The sequence below is a fragment of the Poecile atricapillus genome, chromosome 3 (assembly GCF_030490865.1).
Source record: "Poecile atricapillus isolate bPoeAtr1 chromosome 3, bPoeAtr1.hap1, whole genome shotgun sequence".
Classification (NCBI taxonomy): Eukaryota; Metazoa; Chordata; class Aves; order Passeriformes; family Paridae; genus Poecile; species Poecile atricapillus.
In genome coordinates this window covers 1,925,466-1,942,564 of record NC_081251.1, presented here as the reverse complement: position 1 = coordinate 1,942,564, position 17,099 = coordinate 1,925,466, and the positions used below count along the sequence as shown (strand labels likewise).

The following is a 17,099-nucleotide window of genomic DNA, read 5'->3' as shown; positions in this document are numbered from 1 at the left end:
TCCAGCTCTTTTTTTCTGTTTTTTTTCCCAGAATTTTTTCTGGAATTCCTGATTTTTTTCCTGGATTTTTTAGGATTATTTTTCCATGATTTTCCAGCTTTTCCTGGTTTTTTTTTTTTCCTGGTTTATTCCCTGTTTTTTTAGGGATTTTTTTTCCATGATTTTCCAGCTCTTTTTCCTTTTTAATGGGAGAAAATTCCCAGATTTTTTTCCTGGATTTTTTAGGATTATTTTTCCATGATTTTCCAGCTTTTCCTGTTTTTTTTTCCTGGTTAATTCCCTGTTTTTTGGGATTTTTTTCCCATGATTTTCCAGCTCTTTTTCCTTTTTAATGGGAGAGAATTCCTGAATTTTTTTCCTGTTTTTTTCCTGTTTTTTCCTTGTTTTTTTTCCTGGATTTTTTGGAGTGGTTCTTCCAGAATTTTCCAGCAATTTTTCCTTCTCAATGAGAGAAAATTCCCATTTTTTTCCCCGGATTTTTTGAGTGATTTTTCCATGATTTTCCAGCTCTTTTTCCTCCTTAACTGGAGATAATTCCTGATTTTTTTCCCTGGAATTTTTTTGGGATGATTTTTCCAGAATTTTCCATCTCCCAGGATGAGATTCCCAGAGGAGAATTCCTGGGATTTTTTTTCCATAATTTTCCACCATTTTTTCCTGTTTAATCCACAAATCCTTGATTTTTTTTTTAGGGAATATTCAGGAATTTGGGTGGGAAAATCATTGGGAATGAGAAATCCTTTAAAAATCACAACGGGATTGAGGAAAATCGAGAATTCCAAAGGAATTCCAGAGATTTTATTCCCATTTTTTGTGGATTTTGTTTTTTTTCCAATATCTCGGAGCGGGAAGGGCGGAATTCCGGGATTTTGAGCTCATCCCAGTGAATTTCCAGAGAATTCCATGGAAAAAGAGCTGGGAAAATTTTTGAAATGGGATTTTATCCCAAAAAAGGAGAAAATTCCAGGATATTGAGGTTGGGATCAGCCCAGTGACAGCACCAGGGAATTCCATGGAAAAAAGAGCTGGAAAAAGTCATGGAATGGGATTTTATTCCCAAAAAAAGGGAGAAAATTCAGGATTTTGAGGTTGGGATCATCCCAATGAGAATTCCATAAAAAAAAGCGGGAAAATTTTTGGGATGGGATTTTATCCCAAAAAAAGGGGGAAAATTCCAGGATTTTCAGTTCAGGATCAGCCCAGTGACAGCACCAGGGAATTCCAAGGAAAAAAGACCCTGAAAAAATCATGGAATGGGATTTTTATCCCCCAAAAATACAAAATTCCAGGATTTTGAGCTTGGGATTATCCCAATGAGGGCACAGGAAGGAGATTCCATGGAAAAAGAGCAGGAAAACTCCTGGAATAGGATTTTTCCCAAAAAAAAAAGTGGAATTCCAGGATTTTGAGGTTGGGATCAGCCCAGTGATAGCACCAGGGAATTCCAAGGGAAAAAGAGCTGGAAAAAGTCATGGAATGGGATTTTATCCCAAAAAAAGGGAGAAAATTCAGGATTTTGAGGTTGGGATCATCCCAATGAGGGCACAGGAATGAAATTCCATGGAAAAAAAGCTGGGAAAATTTTTGGGATGAGATTTTATCCCAAAAAAAGGACGGAATTCCAGGATTTTGAGGTTGGGATCAGTCCAATGAAGATTCCATAAAAAAAAGCGGGAAAATTTTTGGGATTGCATTTTATCCCCAAAAAAAAGTGGAATTCCAGGATTTTGAGTTTGGGATCAGCCCAATGAGGGCACAGGAAGGAGATTCCATGGAAAAAGAGCGGGAAAACTCCTGGAATGGGATTTTTCCTGAAAAAAAAGGATGGAATTCCAGGATTTTGAGGTTGGGATCAGCCCAGTGACAGCTCCAGGGAATTCCAAGGGAAAAAGAGCTGGAAAAAGTCACGGAATGGGATTTTATCCCAAAAAAAGGAGAAAATTCCGGGATTTTGAGCTCAGGATCATCCCAATGAGGGCACAGGGAGGAGATTCCATGGAAAAAAAGCTGGGAAATTTTTTGGAATGGGATTTTTTTTCCCAAAAAAAGGAGAAAATTCAGGATTTTGAGGTTGGGATCATCCCAATGAGGATTCCATAAAAAAAAGTGGGAAAATTTTTGGGATGGGATTTTATCCCAAAAAAAAGGATGGAATTCCAGGATTCTGAGTTTGGGATCAGCCCGGTGACAGCACCAGGGAATTCCAGGGAAAAAAGAGCTGGAAAAGTCATGGAATGGGATTTTATCCCAAAAAACCCCACAGAATTCTGGGATTTTGTGTTTGGGATCATCCTGGTGATAGCCCTGAAGAATTCCATGGGAAAAAAGAGCTGGAAAAAGTCATGGAATGGGATTTTTATCCCCAAAAAAAGGAGAAAATTCCAGGATTTTGAGGTTGGGATCATCCCAATGAGGATCCCATAAAAAACTGGGGGGAAAATTTTTGGGATGGGATTTTTTTCCTAAAAAAAAAGTGGAATTCCAGGATTTTGAGCTCAAGATCATCCTGGTGACAGCCCTGAAGAATTCCATGGAAAAAAGAGCTGGAAAAAGTCATGGAATGGGATTTTATCCCCAAAAAAAGGAGAAAATTCCGGGATTTTGAGTTCGGGATTTTCCCAGTGAGGGCACAGGAATGAAGTTCCATGAAAAAAGAGCGGGAAAATTTTTGGGATGGGATTTTATCCCAAAAAAAAGGACGGAATTCCAGGATTCTGTGTTCAGGATCATCCTGGTGACAGCTCCAGGAAATGCCATGGAAAAAAGAGCTGGGAAAAATCATGGGATGGGATTTTATCCCAAAAAAAGGGAGAAAATTCAGGATTTTGAGCTTGGGATCAGCCCAATGAGGATCCCATAAAAAACTGGTGGGAAAATTTTTGGGATGGGATTTTATCCCAAAAAAAAGGATGGAATTCCAGGATTTTGAGTTTGGGATCAGCCCAGTGACAACTCCAGGGAATTCCAAGGGAAAAAGAGCTGGAAAAAGTCATGGAATGGGATTTTATCCCAAAAAAAGGGAAAAAAATCAGGATTTTGGGGTTGGGATCATCCCAATGAGGGCTCAGGGATGAAATTCCGTGAAAAAAAAGCTGGAAAATTTTTGGGATGGGATTTTATCCCAAAAAAAGGACGGAATTCCAGGATTCTGTGTTCAGGATCATCCCAGTGACAGCACCAGGGAATTCCAGGGAAAAAAGAGCTGGAAAAAGTCATGGAATGGGATTTTATCCCAAAAAAACCCCACGGAATTCCGGGTGCCGACAACACCGCCAACAATCCCACAACGAAAAAAAAAAACCCAAAAAATCCCAATTTCCCTTCACCAACAACTCCCAAAATTCCAATTTCCATCCCAATCTGGGCCTGGCTTTTCCAGGGAGGGTTTTGAGGGATGATTTTTTTCGGGATGGATCCGGGATAATCCGGGAATTTTCCCCTTCCTCAGCCTCCCCTGAACGCTCAGATGTTGGCGCAGCGGCAGCGCGAGCTCTACAGCCAACAGCACCGGCAGCGGCAGCTGATGCAGCAACGCGCCCTCCTCATGCGCCAGCAGAATTTCGGGAATTCCGCCGCCGGAATTCCCATGGGAAACCCCAGGTTGGCTCCAGCCCCGCCCCAGCAGTTCCCGTACCCCCCCAGTTACGGTACGAACGCCGGGAATGCCGGCGGATCCGGATTCTCCGGAGAGGCGGCGGCGGCGTTGGGGAATCGCGGAGCGCTGGGGAATCGCGGGATGATGGGAGCGCAGTTCGGAGCCGCAGCCGGGATGGGAGCGGCGGGGATCCAGCAGAATCTGTTCCAATATTCCGGATCAGGTAGGGGAATTTGGGATTGGGGAGGGGTTGGGAGTGGGGAAAGGGGGATTTGGGGAGGGATTTTCAGGGTTTGGGATGGAATTCCCAGAGAATCCCAGGAATATTCAAGGAAAAGTGGGATTTGGGAAGGGATTTACAGGGTTTTGGGATGGAATTCCCAGAGAATCCCTGGAATATCCAAGGAAAAGTGGGATTTGGGAAGGGATTTCCATGCTAGGAGGATTTGGGATGGAATTCCCAGAGAATCCCCAGGAATATCCAGGGAAAAGTGGGATTTGGGAAGGGATTTAGAGGGTTTTGGGATGGAATTCCCTGAGAATCCCCGGGAATATCCAGGGAAAAGTGGGATTTGGGGAGGGATTTCCATGCTGGGAGGATTTGGGATGGAATTCCCAGAGAATCCCTGGGAATATCCAAGGAAAAGTGGGATTTGGGGAGGGATTTAGAGAGTTTTGGGATGGAATTCCCAGAGAATCCCCCGGAATATCCAAGGAAAAGTGGGATTTGGGGAGGGATTTTCAGGGTTTGGGGGTGGAATTCCCAGAGAATTCCCGGGAGTATCCAAGGAAAAGTGGGATTTGGGGAGGGATTTTCAGGGTTTTGGGATGGAATTCCCAGAGAATTCCCAGGAGTATCCAAGGAAAAGTGGGATTTGGGAACGGATTTCCATGCTGGGAGGATTTGGGATGGAATTCCCAGAGAATCCCTGGAAATATCCAGGGAAAAGTGGGATTTGGGAAGGGATTTATGGGATGGGAGGGGTTTGGGATGGAATTCCCAGAGAATCCCTGGGAATATCCAAGGAAAAGTGGGATTTGGGAAGGGATTTCCATGCTGGGAGGGTTTGGGGTGGAATTCCCAGAGAATCCCCAGGAATATCCAGGGAAAAGTGGGATTTGGGAAGGGATTTTCAGGTTGGGAGGAGTTTGGGGTGGAATTCGCAGAGAATTCCTGGGAATATCCAAGGAAAAGTGGGATTTGGGGAGGGATTTAGAGAGTTTTGGGATGGAATTCCCAGAGAATCCCCCGGAATATCCAAGGAAAAGTGGGATTTGGGGAGGGATTTCCATGCTGGGAGGATTTGGGATGGAATTCCCAGAGAATTCCTGTGAATATCCAAAGAAAAGTGGGATTTGGGAAGGGATTTATGGGATGGGAGGGGTTTGGGATGGAATTCCCAGAGAATCCCTGGGAATATCCAAGGAAAAGTGGGATTTGGGAAGGGATTTCCATGCTGGGAGGGTTTGGGGTGGAATTCCCAGAGAATCCCTGGGAATATCCAAGGAAAAGTGGGATTTGGGGAGGGATTTTTAGGGTTTGGGGTGGAATTCCCAGAGAATCCCCGGGAATATCCAAGGAAAAGTGGGATTTGGGGAGGGATTTATGGGATGGGAGAGGTTTGGGGTGGAATTCCCAGAGAATCCCCGGGAATATCCAGGGAAAAGTGGGATTTGGGGAGGGATTTTCAGGGTTTGGGGATGGAATTCCCAGAGAATCCCCGGGAATATCCAAGGAAAAGCCGGAGCAGGTTGGGATCAGGCTGGGAATGGGATTGGAAATCCGTGGATCCCATCCCGAGGAATTCCGAGATTCTGGGATCCGGGACCCTCAGGATCCATCCCAAGGGATTTTTATGGAATTCTGGGAGGGGAGACCCTTCCTGGAGTCCCCAATTCCCACAGAATTCCCAAAATCCCTTCCTGGAGAGGAATCAGGATGGGAGAGCCGGGAATGGAGAGAATTCCATGGGAAAACGGGGAGAAATTCGGGATTTGGGAAGAATTCCCAGAATTCCTACAGAATCCCTGGGATTACCCAAGCAAAAAACCCGGAACACCCCGGAATCATCGGGATAAGAACGGGACAGAATTCCCTGAATCCCTTCCCAAAACTCCGGGGTGGAAATCCTTGGAATGGAGGGGAGAGGGGGGGAAAAAAAACCGGGAATTTTGTCGGGAATGGGTCAGTAATTCCATGTGGGAATTCCCAGGGATGGCGCAGCAGAGCGACGGCGCCTTCGCGCCCGCGCTGAGCCCCGGCAGCCCCCTGATGTCACCGCAGCTGCCGCCGGCGCCGCCCGCGCCCGGATACCAATCACCGGAAGTGAAATCCTGGAATAACGGGTGAGGAACGGCGGGAACGGAGACGGGGAGCGGCCGGGGGAAAGGGAATTTGGGAATGTCCGTTGGAATAATGCCATGGGATTGTCCGTGGGAAAGGGAATTTGGGATTATCCATTGGGATTATCCATGGGATTGTCCTTGGGAAAGGGAATTTGGGATTATCCATGGAAATATCCTTGGGAAAGGGAATTTGGGATTATCCATTGGGATTATCCATGGAATTATAGTTGGGAAAGGGAATTTGGGAATGTCCGTTGGAAACTGATCCAGGGATTATCCGTGGGAAAGGGAGCCGGGGATTGTCCATGGGAAAGGGAATTTGGGATTATCCATTGGAATAACGCCATGGGATTATCCGTGGGAAAAAGAATTCCGGATTATCCATTGGAAATGGATCCAGGGATTGTCCATGGGAAATGGAATTTGGGATTATCCATAAGAGAATTTGGGATTATCCATGGGAAAGGGAGTTTGGGATTGTCCATTGGGATTATCCATGGAAATATGCCTGGAAAGGGGAATTTGGGATTATCCATTGGAATCACACCATGGAATTATCCTTGGGAAAGGGAATTTGGGATTATCCATTGGAAATGGATCCAGGGGTTATCCGTGGGGAATGGAGCCGGGGATTATCCATAGAAAAGAGAATTTGGGATTATCCATTGGGATTATCCATGGAATTATCGTTGGGAAAGGGAATTTGGGATTATCCATTGGAAATGAATCCAGGGATTAACCGTAGGAAATGGAGTGAGGGATTATCCATGGGAAAATGAGCCGGGGATTATCCGTGGGAAAGGGAATTTAGGATTTTCCATGAGAATCGGAGACGGGAATTGTCCATGGGAAAGGGAATTTGGGATTATCCATTGAAAATGGATCCAGGGATTATCCGTGGGAAACAGGTTTTGGAATTATCTGTGGGGTTATCCATGGGATTATCCATTGGGATTATCCATTGGAATAACACCATGGGATTATCTATGGGATGGTTCATTGGGATTATCCATTGGAATTATCCCTTGCAATTATTCCTTGGAATTATTCATTGGAATTATCCATTGGGATTATCCATTGGAATTATCCATTGGAATAACACCATGGGATTATCCATGGGAGTCAGCCTTTGGAATTATCCATGAGATTATCCATAGGAAACAGCCTTTGGGACTGTCCATTGGGATTATCCATGGGATTATCCATAGAAAGCAGCTTTTGGGATTATCCATTGGAATAACCCCTTGGGATTATCCATGGGATGGTTCATTGGGATTATCCATTGGAATTACCCATGGGATTATCCATGGGAAACAGGCTTTGGGATTATCCATGGGATTATCCATGGGAAACAGGCTTTGGGATTTTCCATGGGATTATCCATGGGATTATCCATTGGAATAACCCTTTGGGATTATCCATGTGATTATCCATAGAAAGCAGCTTTTGGGATTATCCATGGGAATCAGTCTTTGGGATTATCTATGGAATTATCCATTGGAATTATCCATTGGAATGATCCATTGGAATAACCCCTTGGGGTTATCCATGGGATTATCCATGGGAGGTTCATTGGGATTATCCATTGGAATTATCCATTGGGATTATCCATTGGAATAACACCATGGGATTATCCGTGGGATGGCTCATTGGGGTTATCCATGGGAGTCAGCCTTTGGAATTATCCATGGGATTATCCATGGGAGATGGACCTTGGGATTATCCATGGGATGGTTAGTTGGGATTATCCATGGGATTATCCATTGGAATGATTAGTTGGAATTATCAGTTGGAATTATCCATTGGAATTACCCACAGGAGTCAGGCTTTGGGATAATCCATGGGAATCACCCGTTGGAATTATCCGTGGGATTATCTGTTGGAGTCAGCCATTGGAATGATCCATTGGAATGATCCATTGGGATTATCCATGGGAATTATCCATTGGGATTATCCATTGGAATGATCCATTGGAATTATCCATTGGAATGATCCATTGGAATTACCCGTGGGAATGATCCATTGGAATTATCCATTGGAATGATCCGTGGGAATTACCCGTGGGAATGATCCGTTGGAATCACCCTTTGGAATCAGCTCCTGCCCATGGGATGGGGCTGTGGATCCCTGGGAAGAGGGAACGGGATCAGGAATGGGATCGGGAATGGGATCAGGAATGGGATCAGGAGTGGGATCGGGAATGGGATCAGGATTGGGATCGGGAATGGGATCGGGAATGGGATCGGGAATGGGATCAGGAATGGGATCAGGAACGGGATCAGGAATGGGATCAGGATTAGGATCAGGAATGGGATCAGGAATGGGATCAGGAATGGGATCGGGAATGGGATCGGGAATGGGATCAGGAATGGGATCGGGAATGGGATCGGGAACAGGTACAGGACGGGAGCAGCTCCAGGGAAACTTGGGGTGGGATTTCAGGAAGGAATTCCCAGCTGGGCTGGAATTCCCAGAGAATCCTTGGGAGTGACCAAGGAAAGGTCGGAGTGAGATGGGAGCAGGTTGGGAACGAGATTGGGATCCCATCCCAAAGAATTCCGGGATTCTGGGATCCAGGAGGCTCAGGATCCATCCCGAGGGATTTTTATGGAATTCTGGGAAGGGAGACCCTTCCTGGAGTCCCCAATTCCCAGGGAATTCCCAAAATTCCTTCCCTTGGGATGGGGCTGGATCCAACCCCAGGCTGGGAATGGAGGAAATTCCCTGGGAAAAACGGGAGAAATTTGGGATTTGGGCTGAAATTCGCTGGGAAAAGGGGGAGAAATTTGGGATTTGGGCTGGAATTCCATGGGAAAAGGGGGAGAAATTTGGGATTTGGGCTGGAATTCCCTGGGAAAAATGAGAGAAATTTGGGATTTGGGCTGGAATTCCCTGGGAAAAATGAGAGAAATTTGGGATTTGGGCTGGAATTCCCTGGGAAAAATGAGAGAAATTTGGGATTTGGGCTGGAATTCCCTGGGAAAAACGGGAGAAATTTGGGATTTGGGTTGGAATTCCCTGTCAAAACAGGAAGAAATTTGGGAATGAATTCCCAAAAAACCCTGGATCATCAGAATCTCACTTCTCCGACCTCCACAAATCCAGAACCTTTGGGAATTCCTGGAATTCCGGGGTTGGGTTTTTTTTTTTGCTGACCTTTTTCCCGTTTTTTTTTCCCGGTTTTCCAGGGTGTTCGGGCAGGCTCCGGCGGCTCCGGCGGCTCCGGCGGGAATGTACAACAACATGAGCATCACCGTGTCCATGGGCGGCTCCGGCGGCTCCGGCGCCGTTCCCGGCATGGCCGCCATGGCCGGCGGAATTCCCATGAATTCCATGATGGCCGGGATGAATTCCATGTGCTCCGAGCAGGTGGGAGAGGATGGAGAGAGCGGGGATTGGGGAATTGGGGTGGGGGTGGGATTGGGATTGGGATTGGGAATGGGATTGGGATTGGGAATGGGAATGGGATTGGGAATGGAATGGGATCAGGAATGGGATCGGGAATGGGAGTGGGAATAGGATCAGAAATAGGATCAGAAATGGGATCAGGAATGGAATCTGGAATAGGATCAAGAATGGGATCAGGAATGGGAATAGGAATGGGAATGGGATCGGGAATGGGATCAGGAATGGGATCAGGAATACGATCAAGGATGGGATCAGGAACGGGACCAAGAATAGGAATGGAATTGGGATTGGGAATGGGATCAGGAATGGGATCAGGAATGGGATCAGGAATAGGAATGGGAACGGGATCAGGAATGGGATCGGGAACAGGATCGGGAACAGGATCAGGAATGGGATCGGGAATGGGATCAGGATCGGGAATGGGATCGGGAACAGGAATGGGATCAGGAATGGGATCAGGAATGGGATCATGAATCCCCGGGATCGGGAATGGGATCAGGAATGGGATCGGGAACAGGATTGGGAATGACACAGGGAATGGGATCAGGAATGGGATCGGGAACAGGACCGGGAATGGGACTGGGAAGGGGATTGAGAACGAGACTAGGAATGACGCAGGGAATGGGATCGGGAATGGGATCGGGATCGGGAATGGGATCAGGAACGGCAGCAGAGCGGGACCAGCTCCACACAAACAGGAGATCCCTGGATCTCCCCATCCCCAAATCCCGGCTGGAGCTGCTCCAGAGCCTCCGGAATCGCGGCTGGAATGGGATTGGGAATGGGGCTGTGGATCCCTGGGATTGGGAACAGGATCAGGAACAGGAATGGGACCATGGATCCCTGGGATCAGGAATGGGATCAGGAACAGGAATGGGATTGGGAATGGGGCCGTGGATCCCTGGGATTGGGAACAGGATCAGGAACAGGAACGGGATCAGGAATGGGACCATGGAGGATCCCTGGGATTTGGAATGGGATCAGGAACAGGGATGGGATCAGGAACGGGAATGGGATCAGGGATGGGATTGGGAATGGGGCTGTGGATCCCTGGGAATTGGGAATGGGATCAGGAACAGGAATGGGATCAGGAACGGGAATGGGATCAGGAATGGGATCAGGAACAGGAACGGGAATGGGATCAGGAACAGGAACGGGTTCAGGAATGGGATCGGGAATGGGGCTGTGGATCCCTGGGAATTGGGAATGGGATCAGGAATGGGAGCAGATTGGGACCAGCTCCACACAAACAGGAGATCCCTGGATCTCCCCATCCCCAAATCCCGGCCGGAGCCGCTCCGGAGCCTCTGGAATTGAGGCTGGAATGGGATCGGGAACGGGGTTGGGGCCACGGATCCCTGGGATTGGGAATGGGATTGGGAATGGGATCAGGAATGGGATTGGGATCAGGAATGGGATCAGGGATGGGATTGGGAATGGGGCTGTGGATCCCTGGGATTGGGAATGGGATCAGGAATGGGATTGGGATCAGGAATGGGATCAGGAACGGGAGCAGATTGGGACCAGCTCCACACAAACAGGAGATCCCTGGATCTCCCCATCCCCAAATCCCGGCCGGAGCCGCTCCGGAGCCTCCGGAATGGCGTCTGAGCGCGGCCGTTGCTCCCGGCAGGTCCCGGACGCGGCGCTGAGGCCTCCAGGGCTGTTCTGTAACCAGCTGGGCTCCGCGGAGCTGCTCAAGGCCGAGCCCGACGGCGCCCAGGTCAGTTGGTGCTCCTCAAACTCCCGGGAAGCTCCGGAGATCCGGAACATTCCCAAAAAAACCTCGGGATGTTCCTTTGGGATGTTCCTTTGGAATGTGCGCTGGGGATGTTCCCGGGAGGGTCAGGCAGGAGAGCGAGGTTGGGGTGAAGGAACCGCAGTGGTGACACCCATGGGGTGACACCTGCAGGGGTGGAGACACCAAGGTCACACCAGAGTTGGGTGACACCCGTGGGGATGGAGACACCAAGGTCACACCAGAGTTGGGTGACACCCATTGGGTGACACCTCTTGGGCCTGAAGCAGCCATGGTCACACCACTGGTGGATGACACCCATGGGTGACACCTCTTGAGTTGGAGCCATCAAGGTCACACCAGTGTTGGGTGACACCCATTGGGTGACACCCATTGGTTGGAGCCACCGAGGTCCATCTAGAGTTGGGTGACACCCATTGGGTGACACCTCTTGGATTGAAGCCACCAAGGCAAGGTCACACCGGTGTTGGGTGACACCCATTGGGTGACGCCTCTTGAGTTGGAGCCACCAAGGTCACACCAGTGTTGGGTGACACCCATTGGGTGACACCTTCGGGCTTGAAGGCACCAAGGTCACACTGCAGTTGGGTGACACCCATTGGGTGACACCTCTTGGGTTGAAGCCACCAAGGCAAGGTCACACCATTGGTGGGTGACACCCATTGAGTTGGAGCCACCGAGGTCCATCTAGAGTTTGGTGACACCCATTGGGTGACAGTTCTTGAGTTGGAGCCACCAAGGTCACACCAGTGTTGGGTGACACCCATTGGGTGACACCTCTTGGATTGAAGCCACCAAGTCAAGGTCACACCGGCGTTGGGTGACACCCATTGGGTGACACCTCTTGAGTTGGAGCCATCAAGGTCACACTGGTGTTGGGTGACACCCATTGGGTGACACCCATTGGTTGGAGCCACTGACGTCCATCTAGAGTTCGGTGACACCCATGGGGTGACACCTCTTGGATTGAAGTCACCAAGGTCCATCTAAAGTTGGGTGACACCCATGGGGTGACACCACTTAGGTTGGAGTCACCAAGGCAAGGTCACACCCATGTTGGGTGACACCCATTGGGTGACACCTTTGGGGCTGGAACCAACAAGGTCACACCAATGGTGGGTGACACCTGTGGGGTGACATCTTCAGGCTCGAAGCCACCAAGGTCCATCTAGAGCTGGGTGACACCCATTGGGTGACACCTCTTGAGCTGGAGCCACCAAGGTCACACCAGTGTTGGGTGACACCCATTGGGTGACACCTTCGGGCTTGAAGGCACCAAGGTTACACTGCAGTTGGGTGACACCCATGGGGTGACACCTCTTGAGATGGGGCCACCGAGGTCCCACCGCTGGTGGGTGACACCCGTTGGGTTGGAGCCACCGAGGTCCATCTAGAGTTTGGTGACACCCATTGGGTGACACCTCTTGGGATGGGGCCACCAAGGCAAGGTCACACCGGTGTTGGGTGACACCCATTGGGTGACACCTCTTGAGTTGGAGCCACCAAGGTCACACCAGTGTTGGGTGACACCCATTGGGTGACACCTTCGGGCTTGAAGGCACCAAGGTCACACTGCAGTTGGATGACACCCATTGGGTGACACCTCTTGGGTTGAAGCCACCAAGGCAAGGTCACACCATTGGTGGGTGACACCCATTGAGTTGGAGCCACCGAGGTCCATCTAGAGTTTGGTGACACCCATGGGGTGACACCTCTTGGATTGAAGTCACCAAGGTCCATCTAAAGTTGGGTGACACCCATGGGGTGACACCTCTTAGGTTGGAGCCACCGAGGTCCCACCACTGGTGGGTGACACCCATTGGGTTGGAGCCACCGAGGTCCATCTAGAGTTTGGTGACACCCATTGGGTGACACCTCTTGGGATGGGGCCATCAAGGCAAGGTCACACCGGTGTTGGGTGACACCCACAGGGTGACACCTCTTGGGATGAAGTCATCAAGGTCCATCTAGAATTGGGTGACACCCATTGGTTGGAAGCCACCAAGGCAAGGTCCCACTGGAGTTGGGTGGCACCCATTGGGTGACACCTCTTAGGTTGGAGCCATCAAGGTCCTACAGGAGTTCGGTGACACCCATTGGGTGACACCTCCTGGGCCTGAAGCAGCCATGGTCACACCACTGGTGGGTGACACCCACGGGGTGACACCTCTTGGGTTGAAGCCACCAAGGTCCTACAGGAGTTGGGTGACACCCATTGGTGGCACCTATTGCTTTGAAGCCACCAAGGCAAGGTCACACCACTGGTGGGTGACACCCATAGAGTTGGAGCCACTGAGGTCCCACAGGAGTTGGGTGACACCCATTGGGTGACACCTCTTGGGCCTGAAGCGGCCATGGTCACACCAGTGTTGGGTGACACCCATGGGGTTGAAGCCAACCAAGGTCCCACCACTGGTGGGTGACACCCATTGGGTGACACCTCTTGGGTTGGAGCCACCAAGGTCCTACAGGAGTTGGGTGACACCCATGGGGTGACAGCTTTCGGGTTGAAGCCACCAAGGCAAGGTCCCACAGGAGTTGGGTGACACCCGTTGGTGACACCCATTGGCTTGAAGTTATCAAGGCAAGGTCATACCAGTGCTGGGTGACACCCATTGGGTGACACCTCTTGGGTTGAAGTCACCAAGGTCCATCTGAAGTTGGATGACACCCATTGGTGACAGCTCTGGGGTTGAAGCCACCAAGGCAAGGTCACACCGGTGTTGGGTGACACCCATGGGGTGACACCTCTTGGGCTGGAGACACCAAGGTCCCACCAGTTTTGGGTGACACCCATTGGGTGACATCTTTGGGATTGGAGGCACCAGGGTCACAACAGAGTTGAGTGACACCCATTAGGGTTGGAGCCACCAAGGTCCCACCACTGGTGGGTGACACCCGTTGGGTGACACCTCTTGGGTTGAAGCCACCAAGGTCCCACCAGTGTTTGGTGGCACCCATTGGGTGACACCTCTTGGGTTTGAAGCCACCAGGGTCTCAGCAGGGTTTGGTGACACCCATTGGGTGACACCTTTGGGCTTGAAGCCACCAGGGTCTCGGCAGGGTTGGGTGACACCGAAGTCACCATGGTGCCACCAGCACTGGGTGACACCCATTGGGTGACACTCCTGGGTTTGAAGCCACCAAGATCCCTCTGGAGTTGGGTGATGACCAAGCCTTGGGGTTGAAGCCACCAGAGTTGGGTGACAATGGACCCTTGGGGGTGGAGTCACCAAGGTGCCACCGGTCTTGGGTGACACCCATTGGGTGACACCTGTTGGGGTTGAAGCCATCATGGTGCCACTGGTGTTGGGTGACACCCACTGGGTGACATCTCCTGGGCTTGGATCCACCAAGGCCCCACCGGTATTGGGTGACACTTCTTGGGTTGAAGCCATTGAGGTCCCACCAGAGCAGGGTGACACCCATTGGGGTTGATGTCACCAAGGTCCCACCGGTGTTGGGTGACACCCGTTGGGTGACACCCATTGGGGTTGATGTCACCAAGGTCCCACCGGTGTTGGGTGACACCCATTGGGTGACACCTTTGGTCTGGAGCCACCACGGTGCCACCAAATCCAGCCCTGGAGCGCTGCATCCACCGGGAGACCGAAATCCAGGATGGCTCCAGCTCCACCCACCCCACGTCCATCCCTGCTCCTCAAACCCCTTGAGATGGCTCCAAACCCCATCCCAGATTTCTTCAGAGCCATATTTCCACTGTAATCCCTAATTTTTTTCCTGGATCAGCGCCCAGCATCCACCAGGAGCCTCCCAATCCATGAAAATCCAGGATGGCTCCAGTTCCACCCACCCCACTCCACCCGTTCCTCAAAGCCCTTGAGATGTCTCCAAACCCCATCCCAGATGGGTTCAGAGCTGTTTTTCCACCATAATCCAAATTTTTTTTTCTTGGATCAGCGCCCGGCATCCACCAGGAACTTTCCCATCCATGAAAATCTGGGATGGCTCCACCTCCACCCGTTCCTCAAACCCCTTGAGATGTCTCCAAACCCCATCCAAACTCCATCCAGAGCGATTTTTCTGCCGTAATCCCTATTCTTTTTTCCTGGATCTGTGCCCGGCATCCACCAGGAGCCTCCCAACCTACAAGAGGCTCCAGCTCCACCCACCCCATGTCCATCCCTGCTCCTCAAACCCCTTGAGATGCCTCCAAACCCAATCCCAGATTTCTTCAGAGCCTTTTTTCCACCTTAATCCAGATATTTTTTCCTGGATCAACACCCGGCATCCACCAGGAGCTTCCCAATCCATGAAAATCCAGGATGGCTCCAGCTCCACCCACCCCACGTCCAACCCTGCTCCTCAAACCCCTTGAGATGCCTCCAAACCCAAATCCAAACTCCATCCAGAGCCGTTTTTCCACCATGATCCCAAATTTTTGTCCTGGATCAGCGCCCGGCATCCACCAGGAACCTCCCAAAGCACAAAAATCCGGGATGGCTCCAGCTCCACCCACCCCACATCCATCCCTGCTCCTCAAACCCCTTGAGATGCCTCCAAACCCAATCCCAGATTTCTTCAGAGCCGGTTTTCCACCGTAATCCCAATTTTTTTTCCTGGATCAATGCCCGGCATCCACCAGGAGCTTCCCAATCCATGAAAATCCGGGATGGCTCCAGCTCCACCCACCCCACTCCACCTGTTCCTCAAAGCCCTTGAGATGCCTCCAAACCCAAATCCAAACTCCATCCAGAGCCGTTTTTCCGCCATAATCCCAATTTTTTTCCTGGATCAGCGCCCGGCATCCACCAGGATCTTTCCCACCCATGAAAATCCAGGATGGCTCCACCTCCACCCGTTCCTCAAAGCCCTTGAGATGCCTCCAAACCCCATCCAAACTCCGTCAGGAGCTGTTTTCCCACCATAATCCAGATATTTTTTCCTGAATCAACACCTGGCATCCACCAGGAGCCTCCCAATCCATGAAAATCCGGGATGGCTCCAGCTCCACCCACCCCACTCCACCTGTTCCTCAAAGCCCTTGAGATGCCTCCAAACCCAAATCCAAACTTCATTTGGAGCCGTTTTCCCACCATAATCCCAAATTTTTTTTCCTGGATCAACATCTGGCATCCACCAGGAGCCTCCCAATCCATGAAAATCCAGGATGGCTCCAGTTCCACCCACCCCACGTCCATCCCTGCTCCTCAAACCCCTTGAGATGCCTCCAAACCCCATCCCAGATTTCTTCAGAGCCTTTTTTCCACCATAATCCAGATATTTTTTCCTGAATCAACACCTGGTATTCTCCAGGAGCCTCCCAATGCACAAAAATCCAGGATGGCTCCAGCTCCACCCACCCCACATCCAACCCTGCTCCTCAAAGCCCTTGAGATGCCTCCAAACCCCATCCCAGCTCCGTTGGAAGCCGTTTTTCCACCATGATCCCAAATTTTTGTCCTGGATCAACACCTGGCATCCACCAGGAGCTTCCCAATCCATGAAAATCCGGGATGGCTCCAGCTCCACCCACCCCACGTCCAACCCTGCTCCCCAAACCCCTTGAGATGTCTCCAAACCGAAATCCAAACTCCATCCAGAGCCGTTTTTCCACCATGATCCCAAATTTTTGTCCTGGATCAGCGCCCGGCATCCACCAGGAACCTCCCAAAGCACAAAAATCCGGGATGGCTCCAGCTCCACCCCATTCCTCCAACCCCTTGAGATGCCTCCAAACCCCATCCCAGCTCCGTCGGGAGCCGTTTTTCCGCCGTTATCCCAGAATATTTTTTTTTTCCCGGAGCCGACTGAGCCGCAGCGCTTTTCTTTTTGTAGGACGTGAAGACCGAAGAATTCTTCTCTGGGCTGGCTCCAGACTAGAGGAGAAGTTCTCTAGTGAGTTTCCCGCTTCACGTAGTTCCCAGCTCCCGCTTCCGCCCCTTCCCCGGATCCGCTAAATCCCGTTTTTTTTTTGTTTTTTTTTTGTTTTCCTTTTTTTTGTTTTTTTTTTTGTTTTTTTTTCCTGTT

General features: G+C 50.2%; 1 protein-coding gene across 2 annotated transcripts in view; it reads left to right on the top strand.

Annotated features, from left to right (window-relative positions):
• The window catches only part of NCOA1 (nuclear receptor coactivator 1), a 71,528-nt gene that overhangs the window by 54,226 nt on the left and 203 nt on the right, over window positions 1-17,099 (top strand). Inside the window, exons 17-21 of one of the 2 annotated variants that reach the window (XM_058834350.1) lie at window positions 3,449-3,818; window positions 5,809-5,941; window positions 9,130-9,310; window positions 10,983-11,072; window positions 16,908-16,967. In XM_058834350.1, the coding sequence (XP_058690333.1) occupies window positions 3,449-3,818; window positions 5,809-5,941; window positions 9,130-9,310; window positions 10,983-11,072; window positions 16,908-16,952 (819 nt within the window). In that variant the 3' untranslated portion in view covers window positions 16,953-16,967. The remainder of the gene's footprint in view (window positions 1-3,448; window positions 3,819-5,808; window positions 5,942-9,129; window positions 9,311-10,982; window positions 11,073-16,907; window positions 16,968-17,099) is intronic. The other variant, XM_058834349.1, reaches the window with a different exon arrangement.